At 34.5% G+C, this 17166-nt stretch overlaps 1 protein-coding gene across 1 annotated transcript in view; it reads right to left on the bottom strand.

The window, feature by feature from the left end:
• The window catches only part of LOC106470541 (neuroglian-like), a 35349-nt gene that overhangs the window by 14816 nt on the left and 3367 nt on the right, over positions 1–17166 (bottom strand). Inside the window, exon 3 of the mRNA XM_013931100.2 lies at positions 10370–10523. Coding sequence (XP_013786554.1) covers positions 10370–10523 — 154 coding nt within the window. The remainder of the gene's footprint in view (positions 1–10369; positions 10524–17166) is intronic.

Raw genomic sequence — 17166 nt, 5'->3', positions numbered from 1 at the left:
TGTAACTATTTAAGTTTAATAATCGTGATTCCTCAGTAAGTCAGATTAGGGTGTGCACGTAATTAGTTAAGTTGAAGCTTTGTTACTCTTCACGTAAGTCAGGTTAGGTTATGCATGTAACTATTTAAGTTTAATAATCGTGATTCCTCAGTAAGTCAGGTTAGGGTATGCATGTAACCAGTTAAGTTGAAGCTTTGTTACTCCTAAGTAAGTCAGATTAGGGTATGCATGTAATTAAGTTAAGTTGAAGCTTTGTTAGTCTTCAGTAAGTCAGGTAGGGTGTGCATGTAACTAGTTAAGTTGAAGCATTATTACTTCTCAGTAAGTCAGGTTAGGGTATCCATGTAACTAGTTAAGTTGAAGCTTTGTTACTCTTCAGTAAGGCAGGTTAGGTTATGCATGTAACTATTTAAGTTTAATAATCGTGATTCCTCAGTAAGTCAGATTAGGGTATGCACGTAATTAGTTAAGTTGAAGCTTTGTTACTCTTCAGTAAGGCAGGTTAGGTTATGCATGTAACTAGTAACCTAACTTAAAAACATCTCACTTAATATAAGTTTGTCTATCTTGAAAGTATTTATAAACAATGTGTGAAAATGAAATCCACAAATTATTTATGGGATTTGAAAACAAAATGAAGTTGTAGAATTAGTGTTTTCCTAGTTATGAATATTCATAGTGTTTCTGTTTTTGTCCTAAATATGTCAGTAATGATTGAAAGTACATAGGCTGTATGTATATTCCATATAATGAAAGAGGAAATTAAAGAAATCCATCAGTACCTCTTGTGAGCTCCCCAGTGGCACAGCGGTATGTCTGCGGACTTACAATGCTAGAAACCGGGTTTTGATACCCGCGGTGGGCAGAGCACAGATAGCCCATTGTGTAGTTTTGTGCATAACTACAAACAAACATACAGACAAACCTCTAGTGGTCATTCCCCACTGACTGATTTATAAATAGCCAGCACTGCAGCTATGAAACCTATGTATTTTAAAATAAATGTACCCTTTTGACATATCCGGAATCATTCCTAGTTTATTACACCATATTTAACAGGTCCAAACGCAAAAGCCTAGGAGGAGTTAGAGGACAAACAATCAAACTTCTCTCAAATTATAGTTGGATTATGGATACTTCCTACCTCCTTAAAAACAAAATAAATAATGAGATAATATTCATTTCAAGCATTTCGGGAAGAACATCCTTGACATATCACGCGCTTTTCTAGGGAAACGTTAAACAAAAGTTGACAGAATTGTGATGGCTTCTAAATGAATTTAAAATTCGTAACGTGTTTTCGCCCGTTAGTATATACCACTGTAGAGCGATTTGACTTTTTTTAAAGATTTAAACATTAGCGTCACACAATTTGTGATAATGTTATTCAAGTTGTTATTATAAGGCATTGGCTAATTTAAAAGTATTACTAAGCCTAAGATGATGTCATCACCCGTTAACCGTACCACATAAGATGCAAAGAGCCAGCTCATGGCAAATCACGACTTCACGAGCAGTTTGGGTGAAGTGAGGAAATAGTAGTTGATACTTAACAGTTTTTGACGTCATTTTTTTTTTATTCTTTACCGGTTTCTATTTCGTTCTGAGACAGAAAATAGCACAATTCGTTTGTTGTTTACTACCTGTTGAACTTTTATATATAACAAAATTTTATCATATGAAAAACGTTTATGTCTCTTGAGTTTAATGGTAAAACAGACAGCTAATGTGGACCAGAGTAATTTTTTCACGGGGCAAGAAAAAAAAAAGACTGAAATCTCCTGAAAACACAAGATGAGCCAGGATTTAATATTGCTCGCTATTTGCATTAACCACTGTCTTTCTGCTATTTTTTTAAGCACATGCCAACCCTAATCAGGAGCGAATACAAATTTATATCTTAAATATGTTTAAATATCTTTATTTTGTTGTTTGTTTAAGTATTCTCGATATTTCTATTAAACAGTAGGTTACTGCGTCACAACAAATTAGTTTATTACTTATTTAAAAATATTGTTTAAAAAGTACTTGGTGAACTATTGTAATAATAAATCACGTAGTATCGAACATTAGATAAATAACAGAACAAGAAATCAGATAACCTAAGCGCTTTTTGAAGGTGACCCTTTTTTCACCCTTGATAAACCTCCGAAAGCGCTTGGATGATCGAGTTTCTGGTTTTGCGAAAATGCTTGGTAATATGTGCTAAAGTGCACCAGAATTTAAACATTGCCCTTAAGGTTAAAAAGTAACTCTCCCTCGACTATCACCTTCTTTTTGGTATCCACTTTACCAGTTAGTAGTGAACCACTCACATACCAGGACAAGATCCGTCCCTACTGATAATCAATCAAGTTGGTGCTTACGGTTAGGTTGTGGCGATCATGTATCAATCTTGTCATGGTTAGTGGACTATACGATCAACTAAGTCTAATTATTAATTGGTAATTATGTTTTTTATATATAAATATGCACTAATTTTTAACGAGGTTTATCAAGTGGGCAATGGAAATTAAATAAAATGATAAAATCACGCCTTTTTCTATAATTACTTCTTTGAAAAATGTACGAGATTCATTAAAATTCAAAGTACGGTTTTCAACGTTTTCATTTAGTTTTATAATTTAATGCACATAAAGTAGAAAACTATATTTCATTTTGTCTGTCATATGAAGTTAACAGCTGGAGATGAGTCGTGTTTCATAATGACGTTACTTAACATCATAGCAATGACATTAATATTAAGCCACATATGTACACACACACACACACTATAATATTGATCATAAATACTGTTGTCAACTGTATCTTCAATGTTTTAAATATTTCTTGTGCTAGAGTAAACTCGTCATTTAACCTATATAAAAGCTCGTGTGTGTCACGTCACGCTTGATTTCTCGAAATACGAGGAGTCATAAAGGCTAAAATGAATTTATCCAGATAGAATAGTTCGATTACTGTCTGCCCATTATGACTTTAGTGACGGAGGTGCAAGGGCTGGTGAGGGAGGCAGGTGGCGTGAAACCTTATAAGTGTAGTGAGTGTTGGTATAATAAGCCTAAAAAGTAAAGACATAATGTAGGATCACCTAGCCTAGAGCTAAGTGTACAAAATTTATCATGGAAATAAAAATATCGATTCAATTTTAAACTTAAATCGTTTCTGAATTAAGGTATTTTGTGTTATGTCACCAACGTTTTAAATAACAAAACAAACCTCTTTAATCAACACAGACCCTAAATTAAGGAATGAACAAATATTTTTTTTTTTCAGTTATGTTGTCTATACATTTCATTTTATACGTTCAGTACATAGACTAAACAACAATATTAGATTATACTTTTGTTGCTAAACTACAAGACATAAAAGCTGTTGTTGAAAGTAGTGTTACCATTACACACTGGCTTTTCTATATATATTAGAAGTTCTTAATCTAACCAATTTTTACCAATAATTATTCCATGAATACGCCATGAATTCAGTTCATGGATGATCTTAATTTTGATTGGCTCAGAAAGGAATTTACCGACGTTTGATTGCCTCAACTGCACTTTTCTGCCTCTCTGTTTGTCAAGCTTGATCTCGCAAAATTTATTTATTCGGTTAGCTGTGAAATGTGAAGTTAGGGTATACTATGGGATGGGGGTGGTAGTACTTGCGCCGTCATTTTTGACGGGCTGTATGCTAGTTATGTAATAATGATGATGTTTGATTTAGTAACTTCATGTAGTAGGCATAAAACGAGTACGATATAAATATTTCAGTGAAGCAGTGAATTAACGAGAAATCATTAAGTTATTCAGTTTTGTGGCTGTTAGTGAGTAAGACAGTGACAGTTAATGCGTGTATTGGTCTGAAAGTAAGTTTATTTTAGATAAAAAAAGTTAGGCTATGTTAGTTTTGGAAGTTCAGTTAAACGTCATTTGAACCATTATATTTTAAGTTAGGCCTACCATTAGAAGTAAACATAGCATATAACAAACGTTACAGAAGAAATATATTAATTCATTGTCGCTAAGTAACTGAACTTAACATTATTTTTACCAACTAATTCAATAGAACCCGAATAACAGCAGAAAATTTACAGAGAAAGAGAGTCTCTCTTGAAATGACAGAAAAAACGCAGTTCCGGGTGATTGAACGTTATATTTTACTATTATTACTAACGAAAGTACCTTTGCTCGGGTTATCAGGTTGATATATTCTAGATGACTATGTCAGTGTGTGTATCCTGAACCTATTTTAGCAACCCGAAATAAGAGGAATCATAAAAGCCAAAGTGCATTTATCCAGATAGAATAGTTCGTTTAATTTCTGCCCATTAAGATTTTAGTGACCGTTGTGCAAGGGGGCTGTGAAAGGGGTTGGTGTGAAACCTTGTAAGTGTAGTGAATGTTAGTATGATTTGAAGAAATTAATAAATAAGCCTAAAGTAAATACATAATGTGAGATAACCTAGCCTAGAGCCAAGTGCTTAAAATGTATCATACAAGTAAAAATATCAATCCAATTTTAGACTTAAATTGTTTCTGAATTTAATCAATGGAGAGTAAATTAAAAATCAGCGAATATTTTTTTCAATTTTGTAGTTTATACATTTCATTTTATACTTTAAGTACATAGACTAACAACAATATTAGGTTATATCTTTGTTGCTAAGCAACATGACATAAAAGTCATTATTGGAATGTAAAGATCCACTTACACTGTGTTTTTTCGTTAGCTTGCCTGATTAAAAAGATGCGAATGCACGTGCATGTTTATCTGACTGTGATATCTATTTGTAATATAAGGAACCACTTCTTTTCTATGTGGTTTTCGCTAGCTTGCCTGATTAAAAAGATGCGCACGTGCGTGGATAAGATAAGTAATAATACCCAGGTGCACACCCTCACGGTCCACTTAGTATGGGTGCAAAATATCAGGTTTCTAGGTTCTTTACGCTTGGAGCTATAGCAGACACACTTCTTTTCTATGTGGTCCTTCGCCAGCTTTCCTCATAAAAACATTCGCACACACATATGCGCATGCATGTGGATAAATAATAATACCCAGATGAATCCCCCAGGGCCCACTTAGTATAGGTGCAAAATTTCAGATTTGTAGGTTCTTTCCTCGTGGTGCTATGGCGGTCATACACACACAGACACGCCACTTTATTATTATAGATTATTAGTGGGCATATAATTTGATAAGATAATGTAATTACATGAACAAAATTCTCATTTACCTTTACTCTATTGCATTGGACCTTAGGCTTAGAAAAGTTTGCCTGATAGATATTTCTATTCATTCAAAGATAATTACAAGAAAAGTAACTCAGCGACTGTGATATCAACTCAAACTGCAATATTGAGTTATTAACACAATTATAGAAATATACTATTGACAATGCATCAGTTCCCCCGGTGGAACAGCGGTAAATCTACGAACTTACAACGCTAAAATCAAAGGCTCGATTCTCCTCGGTGGACACAGCAGATAGCCCGATGTGGCTTTGCTATGAAAACACATATACAATGCATCAGTGACACAATACTATATTACAATAACCATAAAAGCTCTGACTTATTGCACATAGTATTACATTTGATAAATTAAGTACCTGTGTGAGATCAAGATACATATTTTCTATGAAAATACACATATAATCGTAGTTCTGATGGTCCACAGCTAACAACAACTTAAAAACATTTTTTTACCCTTGAATTAATTTTTGTATAAAATTAAATAACCTTTTTATATCAATACACTCGATGTCATGTTAGCTTTACAATATAGTATAAAATCCTTTAATGAAGCACATATTTCACTACAGTTATAAACAATGTAGACCTAAACTTCTGGCATAAAACTGTTACTCAAACATTAAAGGGGTTAATCGTACTTTATAAGAACGATGTTCCAGATCCCGTATTATCTTTAAAAAACACTTCCGCCATTGTCGATCGTGCTCAATCTGATGATAGATTGATTAGCATTATTGGTCGGCAACGCAGTTTCACTGAGAATTAGTCAGTGTGTTCTTTTCGACACTGTCTGGTGTACACACATGAAGTTAAAATTTTACATAATATAAGAAAATTGCGACAAACAATCGACTACGAAAAACATTTCTTTGCAACTTCTTTATCTTGTTGAAATATTCCTTATCAAGTCGTGTAGGTGAAAAGAAAAAGCCTATTTTTTGGCGTAGTTTGTTTTAAAGGCACCCAAGTCTCGTCTTAAAGATGTAAGGAGCTTCCATTTTTCACGAACAAAATATGTTTTGTAAAATTTTCTGAATTTTGTTTTTCTTCACGAATGTGCCTGCTGAATAACACTCGTGGCCAAATTTATGCTTCAAGGGCAACTTGTTAGTAGCCACTTTCCGGATCAGGGCGAAGGGATTCTTGGACGACCAAGTCTGTTAACTGTGGCGGAATACTGTGTACGGTGTGATGCTGACTTGATGATTTTACACTTGGATTTAGGTGTGTCGATATTCCTTTTCCGATATTATTCACTATGTTATAGAATGTCATATTTGAAACTGCTGTGTCCCGGTTTTTAGGTCTCTTTGTTATTTCGATATACAAATACACTTCATCAAAACAGCAGTGATATAGTCCACCATCCCTAATACCATGGTGGCATTATACTGGTAAATGAATGATCAGGAATTCGCCTGGAGCCAAATAGCCAAGTACTTAAAATGTTGTCCTTGGCTCGAACGTGTGGCAACACACTATTGCATTAACGCATGCAAAACATTTTATTAAAGTACGACTAACTCTCCCGGATATATTTTTTCTTTTTTCGTCTTTGGATAAAATAAATTCTAATACTTTCTCATTGAAATTGCAAACTAGTTAAATTAATGCCATCTCATTTCAATCTTATGATTAGGTTTTCAAATATAGTACTAGCTTTGTAATTAAAAGCTGTATTTCCATACTGAATACCTTTGTAACAAATAACAGTGCATCTTATGCTTTGAGGTTAAGACCGATTGATGAAGAAAGCCGAAAATAATAACCAGTCAGTGTCCTTTAGCTTCCCTTTTATTGATTATCCCTGAAAGAAGCATCACGAATTATTGTTTTTATTTAACAAAAATAAAGTTCTGATTCCCGTTAATACATACTAAAAATCAGTTTTCGTGTTTCTTTAAGATAACACATAGTTCAGATTTATGTTAATCCATAAGTATCGGTGTTATTTGTTTTCGAGATATTTCATTAATGAGAAGTCATTTTGCTATTTGAAAACAATAACTCTTATTAATTTTGACTTATATTTTTTATGTTAGATAACATTATGCTTCTAGACTAAATCCACTTTACTTATGTATAATCGAAAACTGATGAATAAGCTTGTCAAAAATATATATTTAATATGAAGTTAGTGTGGAAATACAGTTTTATTAAAGAAGTTTGTTCATCATACGAAACGGTAGTTCTATAATCAAGATATATAAAAAATGAGAAGAAGAAACAAAGCTATTGTATTATTTTCTGTTTACATAGTTTGTTCAATATCCCTAATATACGCACACTTATAATATTTTCCGTTTTTAAAAATGGCAAATGCTTTGATTTATCATTAACATTACTTCAACAGGTTTACCTGCTTTCGTTTCTATAGTCACGCGAACCTCCAATCTTTGTCCAGCAATAAAATAATAAAAAATGGACTGAGTGCTTGCAACGCGAACACCTAGTGACCACGGCCAGCGGATCCTTACTTTATCTCTCGCAAATTTTACACTTGCGGCATGAAGCAATGAATTAAGGCTGCGTCTGCTTAGCTAAGACAGTTACTACTTATTTGTAGTTGTAAGTAAATATATATTCCTGAAAGTGAATGAGAAAAAATATCGATTAATGAAAAACATATACCTTCACCTGGTCACTTTCATTTCCAGAGTTCACTTCTCATAGTTCGGCTCAGAACGAGAGTGCCATCTGGTGTCACTACTGTTTCCAGCACTTTCTTAAAGGTAACTTACCTTCCAGTCCAATGTAATCTACTTGATAATATGCTTAATATTAGCAATACTGATCGGTACGTTGCTTCTCCTTAAAGTAATAGTTAAACAATAATGATTACAGTTTAAGTTTCTTAGGTTGGTGTAACACATAAAAATACACAATATCCATCCAAAATAAAAAGACAAAACTAAATTTCTGCATCGGCTCAAACAGTAGGTGGTATCTCATAAACATAGAAAAATAAAACAACTCGGCATTACCCAGCTTTCATCAATTTATTCATGTGATGTAAAAACTGAATTTACATTCAGCTTAGCCATTCAGCTTGCTGTATTTATGAGATATTACCTACTGTTTGAGCTAAAGCAGACATTTGCCTCAAGATAGATTCGTTTTTGCCATATATAATAAAAAAAATCAAACATGTACTACTTTCAGCTTATGGTTTTTAAAAACAGTCGAAATGATACAATTAAGATTAACCCTTTTTGTTCTTAAATTAAATACATTATGTGCTTTTTTTTGTTTTAAGATATGCTACACATATCTTCTATAGGGCCCAACTCTAATGGGCTCCTATGGATCTAAAACCATATATGTATATACACACATACAGATATATGTATATATACACACACATATATTTAACGTTTAATGTATGAGTTAAGAGTTAAAGGAATGCATTTATATACATATAATTTAGTCTTTTATATTAATTAGAATCATTTTGAACAGTGTTTCTCAACCGGTGGCCGCAAAGCAGTTTGAGGCGGGTCACGAAAAGGCTTAAGATTGGATGAAAATATTTTAAATAATGTTGCAAAACAACAAAAGTATAATGAAAACTACATAATGCCTTGCAAAATGTTAATTATAGAGTAATGTCATGTGCATGAATGCAGCATAGCAACTACGAAACAACACTGCCATACGTGTCATACTTCTATACTTTTATGTGGTGGGTCGCGGGAAATTTCAAGAAGTGTAGATGGAACGTGTTATTAAAAAGGTTGAGAAAGGATGATTGTGAATACATAAATCAGTGAGTTACGTGACAAGCACAGCCGATATAAAGTCGCCGTGGGATGGAATGCATTGGAACTAGATTTTGCCATTGTTTGACGTTTTATAGGTAGTGTGATGACACCGAAAACTGATCATTTTGGGAACAGCTCTTTCCGACGTAAAATATTCCTACACTCAGATCATCAAGATGTGTTGAGATCAATAATTTAGAATTTTCAATACAGGGATAACCCTTGTACTTAATAGCAATGGAAAACAAAGAAATATGGACCAAATTATACCACCAAGTCCATCCAAAAAGAGAGATGCAACAAGTCGTACTCCAGCTGTGGTAAGCAAAGTGTGGCGTTTTATAACAGGTGAGAATCCACAAACACAAAGGTTGTCTATCTGACCCATGAACCAGTACGAAACATAATCAAGAAGGATCTCCATGTATACAACTTGTTATTCCATATGAAGATACCAGACGCGTCACTTATATATTTCTGTACAATTGGACAGTTGAAATTGGCACTAGCTTTCTTTGTTTGCTGTTAAGTACAAAGCTAAAATATGGGATATCTGAGCTGTTCCCATCATGGGCATCGAAACCCGGTTTTTAGTGTTATAAGCCTTCAGACTTACCGCTGAGCCACTAGGGGGCCGGGTACTGGGAAACCGTTGTCTTCATACACTAGATGGACAATGGATAGCATGTAGGGAAGAGTAGTGTGATTTGGACATAACGGCCTTACGACGGGTTCTGTGTTTGTCTATTTCAACGCAAAGCCACACAGTGGACTATCTGCGCTCTTTTCACTGCAGGAATCTTAACCTCGAAGTTTAGCAAAGTAAGTCTGTATACTTATTGCTGACCCACCAAGAGGATACATTAAGACGAAATATTTTACAATTGAAACTACGCTACAGGACTATTAGCATAACTCACGATCGCCAGATAGAGCATGACCAGGTGAAGCGACGTAGACAGTGATGACGTGGTGAATATACAAAATCATTTTAATATAACGTACTCCACCTCTAAACCTTGTCTAAATCGAAACACACGATAAAATAATAAAACTTTTTTGTAGCTTAAATGCATTTACATTGAAAAGCTAGGGTTTTAATTAATTTTCAATCGCGGAAACCTGCAAAAAAAATATTCATGTTTTAGGCAAAGAACTAAATACTAGTATTTCAGAAGATATTTAAAAGTTATGGTGATATTGGCTAAATGCATGTATGTCTATAGATTTAAATCGTTCCTATAAGTTTATTCTTAACAATCATATTATGATATAGCACAATAAAATTGGAGTTTTTTTTTATTTCTGATAATAGTGGTTATAAAACTTTCGACAAGTGCCCCGTGTTACGAACACTACCTGTTGATACTGCGAGGTTCGCCGCTGTTAGGTTGTATCATCCAAAACACCGCAGGCTTTGGATGGCCCTTAGGCGGGTCACATTTTAAACTCAGGAGAGAACCTTCTACGACGTCCACTACCTTTGGCTTCTCCAGTGGAAAAAAGTGTAACTCTGAAAGAAAAGGTATAAAAAATACAATTTGGAAATTTCTATTTCAAACTGGTCAAAATATACCGTATTCTTATATTTCCTCAGTCATTTTTTTCCTTATTTTAAAAACTTAATTATTGAATATTTGAATAATATCGTCTCCATAATGTGATTGGTTCTTTTACCATGCCAAGGAATCATTTATAATAGAAAACACACAAACAGAATCACCACCTTAACTGCAGGCAGGGTAACGCCTCTAAATTTATCATTGAGTAAAAAATACTTTATTCTTTTGAAATAAAACAAATGGAAAACTTAACAGAAAATTTATTTTGAAAAATAGAAACTCCAACTAATCCCAAGTTGCAGATTTTCTCGCAAAGCCACATCGGGCTATCTACGCTCTGTCCATCGCGGGAAATCGAACCTCGTATTTCAACATTTTAAGTTAGTTAACTGACCGTATACCAACTGATAAACTACAAGCAAAGAAACTAATCAAAAGCTTCCAACGCTTACTCTTGAGCAACTCTTGCTTAACCGAAAAGTAGGGTTTGACTGTCACTTTTATAGCGCACACACAGCCCCAAAGTGCGGAGCGCGTTTCGCGACAAGTGGACATGAACCATGGATCTTCGAATTCACACACCGGGAACGCTAACTACAAGGTCTAAGGAAAAAAAAAACCTACATAACTTTTAGATCATTCAACCCAAACGACCAATAGACCTTGAAACAGACTAAGCTGTAGAAATCGCCAAGGTCTGTTACTTTGTAAGGAATGATAAGGTCAATTTTTCCTACCACTCGCAAGGTTATCTCGAAGAGGAAGTGTATTTTCTGTGATAAAAAAAAGACAGCTACTAAAACGAAAAGAAAATCGCACTTCATTTATCAACGTCGTTTTGCCTTTTCTTGTTACTGTAAAGGTGATAAACGTCAGTGTTAGGAAGTTTAGTACGAATTCAGTCTCCAAACTAGTGACCTTGAAATATCTCGTCTAAATTACAGTGTGGTATCAAATATTTTGTTCCATCCAAGTTTAAAATCACTAGATAAAATGTGTCCCGGACCGAAATGTTGTGAGCCTTAAAACAAAAATAAATTATCATTTAACACTTTCTTCCTCCTTTTTTTTATTTAATTGAACCACGACAGTCTTTGTATCACTTTATATTTTATTTTATTCGTGATTACTCGGTAGATATAAAACGCAACAACTAAAACTAGGTATTACTAAATATCAATCTTTGTGCTTTCATATGATAACTCAATCTATCCTACAAGTTTAATAAATATTTCAGGTACAAATAATTTTCTTACACTATTCCTACTTGTACGAGATACTGATAAATAAATTTTACATGGAAAAATCACAAATTTTACTATTAATCGTTAATTGGAAATTATTATGACAGTTTATTTACATAAATTATTTAAATACAATTAATACCCACTTTTCTTCGGAAGTGCACAAATGCATCTTTACTTGAGTTATAGCTTGATATCTTTTTATGAATACAAAAACTTTCGAGTTAGCGTCCAGGGTAACAGTGAGAGCCATATTCAGTTAACTTCGTTTCCCATCATTCACATACTTTTTGTTTTTTTCTGGTAGTTATAATTATATAAAATATTAAAGGTAAGGATGATGCAATTTTAAACGCCATTCACATTTAAATAAGGAATATATTTTCTACGTTTATTGTTATGCTTTTTTCTTCTATTGATTCGTTTGTTTGTTTGTAATTTCGCGCAAAGCTACACGAGGGCTATCTGGGCTAGCCGTCCTTAATTTAGCAGTGTAAGACTAGAGGCAAGGCAGCTAGTCATCACCACCCACCGCCAACTCTTGGGCTACTCTTTTACCAACGAATAGTGGGATTGACCGTCACATTATAACGCCCCCACGGCTGAAAGGGCGAGCATGTTTGGTGGGACGGGGATTCGAACCCGCGACCCGCAGATTGCGAATCGAGCTCCCTAACCACCTGGTCATGCCGGGCCCTATTGATTCGTATTTTGTTGTAGTATCCACAAGTCATTCATTAGAACCTCCATGTAAGAGAACACAGCAGTTGTTTGTGAAGTTCTTTTTCATAACCTTTGACGTAGAACGTTTATATTTATTTCTCACTATAGTAAATACTGATAATTCCACGAATAAATTTAGAAGATGACAACAAATATTGGAATAAAATGTTACTCATTAAACAGTACAAGTGTAATATTATTAATGAATAATTCTATTTCTATTTGCATTTTATTTTCATTTTTTTTTACGTGAAGCTAAAATGTGAGCTCATTACGTCTTTATTTTGATAGAAATATATACGTTTATTAGTTTCAGGTCCAGTGTATTTCATATGATTCAATTCTGTACAGATGTTTAAACACTTTAAGCAAGTGATAAGGTCGGACATCTTGAAAGCACTGGAATAAGGAAATATATCAAGCACGGTATATTTTTGTTCACAGTATAATAAATGTTAAGAAACATGCGACATGCATTTCATGCGAGTGTTTCAAAATAAAATATTTTTGCTAAATAATATGTGACGATAATTAGCTGGGTGTTTCAAATAAAATATATATGCTGAACGTAGATGTTTACAAGAATGCAGAAACTATGGAAAAGCAATAATTATCTTTTAGTTAAAACGTCTTTACCCTTGTGTAATGTGCTATCTCAAGGGAAAAGTTTCCTACCGCTTAAATTTAATTATTGTAATTTCAAAATATTAGCTGCACGTTGGTCTTAACGATCCACAAAAACCTACATCTAACACAACAATGGGCTTCTACACGCAGCTTCCTTAGTGATCATCACTATATAAGTTGAGTGTAGAGCTCTTCTATCTAAACTGCAGTCATCCCTCGTTGGATATAGCTCTCCGTCAGACCAGTCCAGTATTTCCTATTCTTAGCATTCCGTGACCATCCAATTCCTGCTTCTGCCACTGTACCGTCCCTCTATCTTCTCTTTTGCCTTCACTTAGATATTTTTCATGTCCTATGTTGCCATTCCATTGTTCTTAATGTCCACCTATTATCAGAATACCTTGCTACATGCCCAGCCCATTTCCATATAGTTCTTGGAATGAACCTTACTGCATCTATTATATTTGTTTTTGTTATTCTGTCATTTCTCCATCTGTCTTGTAGTATTATATGAAGCATTTTTCTTTCCTTAGCTCTTTGTGTGGTTTCTGTCTTTTTCCTGATGTTTGGCAGTCTTATGTTAGGTTGGTAGTACACGCTGATCCATGATCTTTTTCTTCAAAGTAGTGAGGATATCTTGATCCTCTATAATTTCTTTATACATTCCAAAACATCGTCATGTTGCCTTTATTCTTACCATAATTTCTTCACTTGTTGTGTTTTCCATTTTAAGGGTTTCACCTAAACATTTGTATTCTGAAACTTTCTCTATTTCTTCATTCTCAATTTTGATGGTATGTGTGTCATGATAGTTGGTTATATATTTGGTTTCTTTTATGTATTTTTAATCCTACTTTCTTGCTACTGACATTCAAACTGTTTAATAGGGCTTCCATCTGTTTTGTTGAATTTGTAAAGAGAGTTATATCATCTGCAAACCATAGATCTGTTAATGTCTCTTCATCTATTTTTATACCTTCATTCTCTAACTCAGTTTTTCTGAATACTTCTTGTAAAGTTGCTGTAAATAGTTTCGAAGATATTGGATCACCCTATCTCACCCATCTCTCTCTGTCTTTATCACTGATAATACCTCTTTATCAAGATGTATTTTTACTTTTGTGTCACTAGAGCTCTTACTGGTCACAAATTTGTTCGGGATACAAAACTATAATGTACACAATAATTTTGATTATTCAACTACAAACTAATTTTTTGTGTTAACGAATTGCTTTTAAACTTACTCTGTTGGCGCTGCTGAGTTAATTTTCAGAAGTTACTACATTTTTATATTGGAGTTTAAATTTGGAAGTAGATGCGGAAAAGATCCGGTATTTGTATGAACTACATCTTAAATTGTAGTCGCAATTATCTGTATAAGATAAAACACACTAGGAAAACCCAATCCAGTTATCAGATTCAGATTACTTCTTCAACGAATCTGTTGTTATTAGTGGGTCTAACTATCTAATACTTGTTTCTAAACACATGTTTCAGTATGTTTCACCTCATTTTGACTTGCCAATTTTGTTTGCAGAGCGTTTAACCTAACAGGAAGTGATAATACTAGATTTATCAAACTATTCAATAACTATATCTCAAGTCTGAAAACAACACACTATTTTCTTCCTTCCAAATAAACAACTATTCCCTTTTTTTAATTCTAAATGACTTAACTCCTTGCATTGATTTCAACCTAGTTTGTGTGTTTGTAATTAAGACAAAGCTACACAATGGGCTATCTGTGCTCTGCCCATCACGGGTATCGAAACTAGGTTTTTAGCGTTGTAATTCCGCAGACATACTGCTATGCTACTGGGAGGCTAGCACAATGATACTTACATCTTACATCCACACTACCATTTTGTTTCGGTGCTTTTTATTAATCTACTTTTCACGTTGACCATCACATTATAACGTTCCCACGGCTGAAAGGGCGAGCATTTTCGGCGCTAGCTTCCGATCTTGCGAACCACAGATCGTGAATCGAACGCTCTAACTGACTACCAGGTCATGCCAGGCCCATTTAAAATGTTTAATGAATGTTTTCGATATACTGCACTTGACAGTATATAAGAGAAAAGATAATTTAAAAATATAAATATAATGAAAAATAATATCATGCGGGCTGGCGGAGTTAAAAACAATACGGAAAATTAACATGCTTAATAGGTACAGAAAAATATGCCCTTAAGTTTGAATTTCCCCCAAAGCTACACGAGAGCTATCTGCGCTAGCGGTCCCTAATTTATCAGTGATCGACTATAGGGAAGGAAGCTAGTCAACCCCACCCACCACTACTTCTTGGGCTGATCTTTTACTAACGAATGATGGGATTGACAATCACATTATAATGCCTTCCCGGGACTAAAAAAGGCGATTACGTCCGGTGACGGGGATTCGAACGCGCAACCCTCAGATGGCGAGTCGAGTGCCTTAACCACCAGGGTATGCATATTGCTAAGAGTAGGAAAGTGTATTATATCTTAAGAGCTTTGATAATAACAAGTTTTTTTTTTTTGTTTTTGGCTTCTTCTGGCTAACCACAATAAGATAGAAGGAACAGTAAGATCTGTGTGATTATTATGTTAGTCAGGATACGTGCTAGCCCGTTGACGACCCTGAGCACTAAATAAGATACCTACTAATATACACTTGTTAAAAAAAAACTAATTTCTACTCACACGCTAACACTAGTGCGCTGGTATTTTTTTCAAATCCTACACATGTTAGCAACCAGTCAGCGCATGCGCACCACGTGTGTTTGAGATAAAAGTGCCTTGCTGCTGCAATTTTTAATGAAAGGGCCATTCGTTACTGAGTGACATGTTTGTAAATCACATTCATTGAAAACGTTTATTTTTTTAAAGCGAGTACAACACTAAAATAGTCAAAAACCCAAAGTCAAGATGAAAATGATAAAATAATCTTCGTGAATCGTAGTCCCCTTGAACTGTTTGGAGCCATGAGCAATTGTTTAGTCTGCTTATGCCTAGCGCCGCCACGGATGTTGGTGAAGGTGAAAGGAAGATAAATATTGGCGTGATTTTTTAACTATTTATGTTGCTTATTACAATCAAGTATCACGCGATTTAAGGAATACAACAAATCACTTTCTGTGATGCAGAGATGTACATGGGTTGATAATTACTTTTTGATAAAAAAATTTACACACTACAATCTATAATAATAAATGGACGTGTCTGTATGTGACAGCCATAACTCCAAAATAAAAGAACCTAGAAACCTGAAATTTTGCACGTATACCAAGTGGACCCTGAGATTGTACACCAGGGTATTGTTACTTACCTACGTGCGTGCGCATCTTTTTATGCGAAAAAACACATAGAATAGAAACGAGCACGTGCGTGTGCGCTTGGGTAGCGTTTTAATGAAGCAAACTAGCGAAAAACCACATAGAAAAGAAGTGGATATTTACATTACAAATAGAAATCACAAGCAGACACGCACGTGAGCGCGCACGCACGTGTGTGTGTGACAAGCATAGCTCCAAGAAGAAAGAACCTAGAAACCTGATATTTTGCTCTCATACTAAGTGGACCCTGAGGATTTGCACCTGGGCGTTATTACTTATCTATGTGTGCGCGCGCATACGCGTGCACATCTTTTTATGCAAAAAAACACATACCTTTTTAATGAGGCAAGCTAGCAAAAAACCACATAGAAAAGAAGTGGATTCTTATATTACAAATAGAAATGTGTGACCACCATAGTTCGAAGAGGAAAGAATCTAGAAACCTGAAATTTTGCTTCCACACTATGTGGACCTGAAGGTTTGCACCTGAGTATTATTACTTACGTGCGTGCGGGCTTCTTTTTATGCCAAAAAACACATAGAAAAGAAATATGACTGCCATAGCTCCAATATAAAGAACCTAGAATCCTGAAATTTTGCACCCATACTAAGTGGACCCTGAGGGTGTGCACTTGAGTATTATTACTTATATTATCCACGTTCGTGCGCATCTTTTTAACGAGG

Source organism: Limulus polyphemus, unplaced genomic scaffold (assembly GCF_000517525.1).
Source record: "Limulus polyphemus unplaced genomic scaffold, Limulus_polyphemus-2.1.2 Scaffold4074, whole genome shotgun sequence".
NCBI classification, from domain to species: Eukaryota; Metazoa; Arthropoda; class Merostomata; order Xiphosura; family Limulidae; genus Limulus; species Limulus polyphemus.
This window is presented reverse-complemented; position numbering and strand designations above follow the sequence as displayed.